Source organism: Salminus brasiliensis, chromosome 11 (genome assembly GCF_030463535.1).
Source record: "Salminus brasiliensis chromosome 11, fSalBra1.hap2, whole genome shotgun sequence".
NCBI classification, from domain to species: Eukaryota; Metazoa; Chordata; class Actinopteri; order Characiformes; family Bryconidae; genus Salminus; species Salminus brasiliensis.
In genome coordinates this window covers 39,904,244-39,914,242 of record NC_132888.1, presented here as the reverse complement: position 1 = coordinate 39,914,242, position 9,999 = coordinate 39,904,244, and the positions used below count along the sequence as shown (strand labels likewise).

At 43.9% G+C, this 9,999-nt stretch overlaps 1 protein-coding gene across 1 annotated transcript in view; it reads right to left on the bottom strand.

Moving 5' to 3' along the window:
• Window positions 1-9,999, bottom strand: part of LOC140565074 (solute carrier family 12 member 9) — a 44,780-nt gene that overhangs the window by 29,370 nt on the left and 5,411 nt on the right. The window contains exons 2-6 of the mRNA XM_072690872.1: window positions 9,256-9,390; window positions 8,881-9,018; window positions 7,795-8,091; window positions 6,515-6,622; window positions 6,233-6,344 (exon numbers count right to left, since the gene is read on the bottom strand). Of these exons, the coding sequence (XP_072546973.1) occupies window positions 6,233-6,344; window positions 6,515-6,622; window positions 7,795-8,091; window positions 8,881-9,018; window positions 9,256-9,390 (790 nt within the window). The remainder of the gene's footprint in view (window positions 1-6,232; window positions 6,345-6,514; window positions 6,623-7,794; window positions 8,092-8,880; window positions 9,019-9,255; window positions 9,391-9,999) is intronic.

Below are 9,999 nucleotides of genomic sequence, written 5' to 3'. Positions count from 1 at the left end.
TCACCAGCCTCATTTATGGCACTCTCATCACCATGGCGACCGGCAGAGGATCTCCAAGGCAATCGGCGGCTGATGAGACGTTGATTGATGGCTTTAATAAAAACTTGCAATTTTTAATATCTAATATTTTATCACCACTAATTGAATCTCACTAATCAACTCAAAACCTTCTCTCTCTCTCGCTCGCTCTCTCGCCGTCTCTCGCTTTCCCTAGTTCCAGCCCATCTCGTCACCCTACAGACACCTGCGCCGCCTAATCAATCAGAATCAGAGTCAGAGGGACCTCGTCTTTTTCCGAAGAAGGTGCCCGGAGACACCCTCTGGGTGCGATCGGGATACAAGCCCGGGGGGGGGGGGGGGGGGGGGGACTCGGAAGAAAGTTCACAGTAGAACTTTCCGAAGGTCACAACGTAAGATCAAGGGCTTCGCACCCCGAGCAAGGCCACGACTTGGGATTTTGAGGGACTCACAGGTATCTGAGGTTTAGGGTACCAATCCCGAACCTCAAGTACCTGCCGATACAGAGTACCGATACCTAAACCTCAAGTACCTGTCCATACAGAGTACCGATACCTGAACCTCAAGTACCTGCCGATACACAGTACCGATACCTGAACCTCAAGTACCTGCCGATACACAGTACCGATACCTGAACCTCAAGTACCTGCCGATACACAGTACCGATACCTGAACCTCAAGTACCTGCCGATACAGAGTACCGATACCTGAACCTCAAGAACCTGCCGATACAGAGTACCGATACCTAAACCTTAAGTACCTGCCGATACAGAGTACCGATACCTAAACCTCAAGTACCTGCCGATACAGAGTACCGATACCTAAACCTCAAGTACCTGTCCATACAGAGTACCGATACCTGAACCTCAAGTACCTGCCGATACAGAGTACCGATACCTGAACCTCAAGAACCTGCCGATACAGAGTACCGATACCTGAACCTCAAGAACCTGCCGATACAGAGTACCGATACCTGAACCTCAAGTACCTGCCGATACAGAGTACCGATACCTGAACCTCAAGTACCTGCCGATACAGAGTACCGATACCTGAACCTCAAGTACCTGCCGATACAGAGTACCGATACCTGAACCTCAAGTACCTGCCGATACAGAGTACCGATACCTGAACCTCAAGTACCTGCCGATACAGAGTACCGATACCTGAACCTCAAGTACCTGCCGATACAGAGTACCGATACCTGAACCTCAAGTACCTGCCGATACAGAGTACCGATTCACAATGTAAAAAAGGTCGAGGTCAATAAGTTCAGTTCACTGGACAGCACCACAGGGAAAGGTCGCAACTTGGAATTCAGAATTCGGGTCACAGCTCGGGGAAAGATTCCACGACAGTAGCGAATTACCACATGACTTCACATGACAACGTTTCTTTTTATATCAGTTGGACGAATCGAACGCTACAGTGTTCCTGCGCTATGCTTCAGTGGCAACAGACAGCAAGAAGGGAAGAGGAAGAAGTTAGATAAACACTTCCCCTGGAGTTTCCTTTAATGTAAACCATAAACGAGTCCCCTGATAAAACCACAGTCAGGCTTATTCTTAGTTCTCGGGGTCTTCCAGACCTCAACTTGACCTCCACCGTTCCCGTTAGTCGCCATTTCTTAATCACATTAGGAACTGAGGAACCGGCTCCTGACAACACCCTGCTGTCCTCCTCTGGTCTTCTAGTCTGGCTGCTGATTGTTGGGATGAGGTACTTTTGAAGGACCTGAGCGTTTTCAGGACTTTAGAACCATATTTTCCTTAGAACCCGATTTCCCGATCCGACCCAGTGGCTTGGGATCGTGGCTGATCCAGGCACATTCGAATGGATCGTGTACTGGCTATTTGAATCCGGATCCAGTTCAGTTTCTTTGGTTGGAGTGTTTCATCTTTTAACACACTGAAGTACTCGCACCAACAGACCCGTCTGACCAGCCCAACCTTCTGCAGGCCCCTGCAGACGACCGGACACACAATCGGATGGCTGTAGCGGCGGTCCTGATCGCAGTAATTGAGGGTATACAAAGTGCCTCATTGTCACAGATGATCTTCACATGACTTGACAAGCGTGACATGATGATCAGCTCCTGGTCATGCCACCCTCTCCACCCGTCACCAGAGACGCTGAGGAAGACACGGACTACCTCTCAGCCTTTTCTAGCTCAGTGACCGGTAAGTCAGTGCCTGGTAAATACGGTAATTGACGGCCCTTCGGTAAGCCTGGCTTTTAAGAAGGTACCGAGTTCTGCAGAAAACAACTGCTGCCTTACGAAGCTGCTGCCTCACATCTGTCTGCTCTCCTACCCTCCAGGTCATGTGCACCCTGGTGCCCACATCCTTTTTTGCCCACATCCTTTTACCATTACGTGAGAAGGTTAGCTAAACCCTGTCGATTCAGTGTTGTGGGCTTTAACCCTCAGGGCTGATGTGAGATGGTTTGACGGACCATCTACCCACGGTCCTTTACTCTAGAGCCTTCGGAAAATGTCCGGAGAATCCGGTCCGGGCGGTATCCGGAGGTACCCTTTCACAATCGTAGGGTACAGGAGATTTACGCAAAGGGTGGAGCCTGTGTAGCTTGGGCAGAGGATGCTGTTAAAAGCCAGAGCATGAGCCCCGGTCATGCTAACGGTTCCTGATATCAGCGGAGAACCCAGCGGTGGATTTGAGCCTCACGGCCTGGGCTGGGCTGTGGTGTTTTTAGCCTGCTAGCTAACTTAGATAAGCCTATGAGTCCAAACCCAGCAGAGCCAGTAGGAGCCGTAGCTAGCTGAGCTGGCTAAGTTGAGACTAGCTTAGCGAGCGGCTGCTGATCTTCTGTCGGTTCTGTGGGGAGCAGACAGCTGATCAAACCCCAGTTTGGACCAGTCTGACAGAGTCTACAGAGTCTACAGACCGGACCGGGGTCCAGCGTGAGTCCAGAGTCTGCGTGTCGTCTGCAGAGAGTCTGTAGGTGGGGGTACTAGCATGCTTATTAGACTTCACCTCATTCATAAGACACCATGTCTGAAAAAACATCCCCTCCTCCCCACACACACACACACACACACACACACACACACACACACACACACACACACACCCACACACACCCACACACACACACAGTCAGTGTCAATGTGGCCTCTTATTTCCCGGCAAGGTCATGTGAGGAACAAGTGACACAGATTCCACATAGGGGTAGAAAACACAGGCTCACACACAGGCCTCAGACTGACTACAGCTCCACCGGTTCTACTACAGTATCGGTTCTACTACAGTATCGTTCTACTATAGCTCTATAGGTTTCATTACAGTATTGGTTCTACTACAGCTCTATAGGTTCTACTACAGTATCGGTTCTATTACAGTACGGGCTCTATTCCAGTATCGGTTCTATTACAGTACAGGCTCTGTTACAGTATGGGTTCTGTTACAGTACAGGCTCTGTTACAGTATGGGTTCTATTACAGTATCGATTCTATTACAGTATCGGTTCTATTACAGTAACGGTTCTATTACAGTAACGGTTCTATTACAGTATGGGCTCTATTACAGTATCGGTTCTATTACAGTACCGGTTCTATTACAGTATGGGCTCTATTACAGTATCGGTTCTATTACAGTACCGGTTCTATTACAGTACAGGCTCTATTACAGTATCGGTTCTATTACAGTACAGGCTCTATTACAGTATGGGCTCTATTACAGTACCGGTTCTATTACAGTATGGGCTCTATTACAGTATAGGCTCTATTACAGTACCGGTTCTATTACAGTATGGGCTCTATTACAGTATGGGCTCTATTACAGTACCGGTTCTATTACAGTATGGGCTCTATTACAGTATTGGTTCTATTACAGTACAGACTCTATTACAGTATCGGTTCTATTACAGTGCAGGCTCTATTACAATTCCATATTACGGAATTCCAGAACTTGTTACTAGGGGTGGGGCGATATAGCCTTAAAATAATATCACAATATTTCAACACAAAACATACTACTAACAAATTAAACACTAGTTTTATTATATTTATTATTTATTAAGTTTTAAGTATAAATATCTGTCAAACATTCAATAGAAACAAAAACTGTACCAACTCTCGATTGTATTAAAAATAATAATAAATATAATAAATTACAAAGAGTTTTTTATTGAAACTTCAGTGCATGCATATAATCTCCTCAAGGTCCAAACAAAACCAAACGTACGATTTTATGGGCAAGTGTTGGGCTGACCCGGCTAAAATATATGCTACAGTTCCACCACTCACCACTAGGGTACACTGGCTTTGATTCACTTGGCAGCAATGAATCAGTTTGACCCTGAAAATGACTCTGTAGCAAAACAAACTGGTTGAATCACAATCGCTTAATTGATTCGCAACCTGTTCAGTAAACTGAATCAAACGTTTGTTCGTTTCAGACGATACCGGACGCTTCGTGGGGCCTCTGTGGAGCTTCACTGTACAGCAGTGCAGAGACACAGCGATGCAGGGCTGAGTCGGCGTAGACTCGGCCTGCTGGGGGCTGAGCTCACACTGGCTGTTAAACACTCGTTGCGGCATTTTGGACTTTCCTCACACTCAGCTGAGGGCTTCTGCTTGAGGTGGTGAAACCGATTAGTTGTGGTTCCTCTTCTGTGGTTCCAGACGTCTCGCATATCTGTCACATTACTGTGGTCGGCTGAACATCCGAGATTTCATACCGAACACACTGCTGAAGTCCTCCACCCCAGAGCTGCTTTCCACCACACTTCTTTCTCGTCCCAAATGACTGACGTGAAGAACGTACGCCGTGCGCACGACGTCGTTTCGTCAACAGGTCAGAATAACGATTTTTTATCACGATACGATTTTTTTTCCGCTTTTTTTATTATTAGCGCGAATGATACGATATGATACACCCCTACTTGTCACAGTTGCATAATTACATATCGGAACTCCAGAACTTGTTACATTTGTATAACGACATTTTGGAATTCCAGCACTTGTTACAGTTCTGCAACTACATATCGGAATTCAATGACATGACGCATGGGTGTAATTACATACTGGAATTCCACAAGTTGTTACACTTGTACAATTACAAATCGGAATTCCAGAATTTGTTACATTTGCATAATTACCTACTGGAATTTTAGAACTTGTTACATTTCTGCTATTACAAATCAGAATTCCAGAACTCATTACATTTGCATAACGACATTTTGGAATTCCACTTTTTACATTTGCATAATTATAAATTAGAAATTCTAGAACGTTTTACATTTGCATAATTATAAATCAGAATTCCTGAACTTGTTACATTTGCATAATTACACATCGGAATTCTAGAACTCGTTACATTTCAGCAACTACAAATCGGAATTCCAAGACTTGTTACATTTGCATAACAACATTTTGGAATTCCAGCACTTGTTACATTCCAGCAACCATATTTCGAAATTCCAAACATGATGCATTGGTATAATTACATACTGGGATTTCACAAGTTGTTACACTTGTATAATTACATATCGGAATTCCTGAACTCGTTACATTCCTTCAACTATATATCGGAATTCCATAACATGACGCATCGGTGTAAATACATACTGGAATTCCACAAGTTATTACACTTACATAATTACACATTCCAGAACTCATTATATCGGCATAATTACCTATCAGAATTCCAGAACTCCATTTGCATAATTCCAGAACTCGTTACATGTTTAATTACATTTTGGAATTCCAGCACTTGTTACATTCCTGCAACCATATTTCAAAATTCCATAACATGATGCATCAGAGTAATTACTGGAATTCCAGAATTTGTTACACTTGCATAATTACAAATCGGAATTCCAGAGCTTGTAACATTTACATAGTTCAGAATTCCTGAATTTGTTACATTCCTGCAACTATATATTGGAATTCCATAACATGATGCATCAGTGTAAATACATACTGGAATTCAACAAGTTGTTACATTTGCATAATTATAAATTGGAATTCCAGAACTCGTTACATTTGCATAACAACATTTTGGAATTCCAGAACATGATGCATCGGGGTAAATACATACTGGAATTCCGCTGTTACACTTTTAGAATTGCGTATCGGAATTCCAGAACTCGTTACATTTCTGCAATTACAAATCGGAATTCCGGGACCCGTTCCATTTGCATAACTACTTCCTTTCGGATGTTGCCGTAAACACAGTGTGTGGAGGTGTGAGCTCACCTGTCGCAGGTGCAGGCCACCAGGAAGATCAGCAGGGTGTAGATGATGAGGGTGAAGATGACGGCAGTGATGGTTCCGCGAGGGATGGCGTAACTTGGGTTCTTCAGGTCACCTGAAATTTACAGCATGGTGTCATATAGTCAATCTCACACACACACACACACACACACACACACACACACACACACACTAAACATACAGTACATGATGACCTTTGGAACCTTCCTGGAAGTTGTACTAGCAAGCATGTTTACATGCTCTCGCACAAACACACACCCTTACCAGACATATTGGAGCCGGCCATGATTCCTGTACATCCGTTGAACATCACAGCGAAGACGGTGGCGAAGGTCATCATTGTATTCGTGGTGTAATCCACCGTGTAAGCAGCTACACACACACACACACACACACACACACACACACACACAAACCTATTAAGGTATGACACAAAGGGCACGTTCACCGATCAGCAACTCCATCATGTGACCAGCGACTGTATTGACCACGTGGCTGGTTAATAAACCTCCAAGAGGACGTCTCAGAATTGTGCTTAGTAATGGTCAGGGAGCGAGTCAGGGGACGAGCGAGTCGATCAGAGGGTCAGTGAGTGAGTGAGTATGTGAGGCAGTTGGTCTGACGGTCATTGATTCGGTTAGCGAGTCCATCGGTGAGTCTGTGAATCGGTGAGGCAGTCATTGTGTCAGTCAGGGTGCAAGGAGTCAACGAGTGATCGGCCAACGAGTCAGTCAGTGAGTCAGACCACCAATGAGTGAGTCGGTAACTCAGTCAGTCAGTGAGTTTGAGAGTCACTCAGTCAGTGAGTCAGTCAGTCAGTGAGTTTGTGAGTCAGTCAATGAGTGAGACAATCCATGAATGGATCAGTTTGTGAATCGCTCAGTCATAGAGTCAGTTGGACAAGGTGTAAGTCAGTCAGTGAGTCTATCTGTCAGTTAGTCAGTGCGTCAGACAGTCAGTCAGCGTGTCAGTGATTCACTCAGTGAGTCAGTGATTCAGTTATCGAGTCGAAGTCAAATTCTAATCACATTGAGGACACGTTGAGGACTAGTTGAGGACACATTGAGGACATGCTGAGGACACATTGAGGACATGTTGATGACACATTGAGGACATGTTGATGACACATTGAGGACATGCTGAGGACACGTTGAGGACACATTGGGGACATGCTGAGGACACGTTGAGGACACATTGGGGACATGCCAATGACACATTGAGGACACATTGAGGACACATTGAGGACACGATGAGGACACATTGAGGACACATTGAGGACACATTGAGGACACATTGGGGACACATTGGGGACACGCTGAGGACACATTGGGGACATGCTGAGGACACTTTGAGGACACATTGGGGACATGCCAATGACACATTGAGGACACGGTGAGGACACGATGAGCCTCTATCTGCTGCATCTGTATCATACTGCAGCTCCAGAATAGGAACAGGAACAACACAACAAACCAGTCGAACAGGAAAACACACACACACACACACACACACACACACACACACACACACACACACACACACACCTTCAAGGTTTCGCCGCAGCGTGTCCAGTTTGAAGCCGGTGAAGTTGGCGGTGGTGTGTGAGGAGTTGAACGCCCCGGGCAGAGTGACCACCTGCGGCTTCACGGCAAAAAAGCTGATGAAGATGGTCGCCAGCACCACCATCACCACCAGGAAGATGATGAAGGTGGCTTTGGCGTAGATCCGAGCGCCCACCAGACACACCACCAGGCACACCAGCAGGAGACCTGTGCCATAGAGAAGAGACCACCAGTATCCCACCGGTAGCACCTGATACTTAGAGGCAGAGTCCAAGCCAGCTAGGAGAGGGAGGGAGAGAGAGAGAGAGAGAGAGAGAGAGAGAGAGAGAGAGAGAGAGCAGTTACAGCTTGGTGACAGGGTTGTGGGTTCAATTCCCTGGCTTGAAAAACTGCCACCGTTGGGATGACTGCCCACCACTCTGGGTATATGTACTCACTAGTGTGTGTCCAATACTAATGGTGAAGATAAGTGTCCTTGTCTTTGTGTTTAACAACAATAATAATAACAACAATAATAATAATAATAACAATAATTTATATGTATTGTTACATAAAATTATAGAAATACATGTGTATGAGTGCCTCTCTATATATTCTTTAATTTCTATATTAATTTTTATTTTTATTGCATGTAAAAATTTAAGTAATATATATTATATAATAATATAAATAATAATGTAAATGTAAAATAACGACTTTGAAGAAAACAGAAAAGTTAAATATATTTAATTTACATTAAATTAATTTAGTAAAATGAAAAACATCGCAATAAAGGACACAATATATTCTATTTAAAGTAATATTTTTTCATAAATTACTAAATCTTTAAAAATATTAATAATTGCAAAATATTTCAAATAAAATACTAATTTTAAATGTAATTGTTTTAATAAAGTAAATTCATATCATAAATACATCACAGAGGAAATATTACATTTCAAAAGAGTCAAAACAAAAATTAAACTGAATATTTTATTTGAGTATTTTGTCAATATTTGTGTTTTATTTAAAAACATTCACATGTATTGATCAGACACACACACACACACACGTATATACACTCCATACCTTCAGGGACTCCGAATGTTGCGAGCATGGCCTCCACCAGCCCCAACACGTAGAGGGCGCTGCCACAAACGTTGGCTAAGAAGAACATGATGCCGATGCTGCCTCCAAACTCCGGCCCTAAAGCTCGACTGATCATATCTACACACGCAGGATTGAGGAGAACACGTGCAGATCGGACTGTTATTGGCTCCTTACCCAGCATGAAGGTAGTCTGATCAGTATGTATCAGTATCAGCATTACGGTACCCGGATCGGACCAGGATACAAACACAGGATTGGGACATCCTTTAAAGAGATAATGAAAGCGCGTGTGTGTGTGTGAGAATGTGTGTGTGTGTGTGTGTGAGAGAGAGTGTGTGTGTGTGTGAAGGATACAGTAGGCTCCTCCGGCATCGAGGGCTCCGTTGGTGGAGATGGCGCAGACGGAGAGAACGGTCATGCTGATGATGAAATACGCCACCAGTAACATCGCTATAGCCTGATACAGACCACACTGTCCCACCACAAACCCTGAAACACACACACACACACACACACACACACACACACACATTATCATAAACATATCTATAAATAATAATAAACTGCGACTCCTGGCCTAAGTCACGCAGTAAGGTCATGAAAGGTCATGAAAGGTCAAAATGAGCACAGCCACTGGCATGACCACAACAAACAGGCCGGACAACCAGCTGCCCTCCACACACACACCGGCCTGGTCCACAGGAGAGCAGTTTGCATATCTCCAAAGCGCCTATAGGGGCGTTACTAACAGCAGCGCTGCCTCTAACACTCCCGCCAGAATCCTCCATTAATATATTTTAGAGAGCCCCATCCGTCAAAGGCCCTTACAAAGTTCCCCCTCCCATACGGCACCCCTGACTACCACTATGAATAATAATAATAATTATTATTATTATTATAAATAATATCATTGCAGACATTGTTAATTACATAATAATAACAATAACAACAATAACAACAACAACAATAATAATAATACCTTGTTGCATTACTGGTATTATTAATAACAATTATAACATAATAATAACAACAATAATTATTATAACTAATCATTACCAACATTGTTGTTAACATAATAATAATAATAATAATAATAAT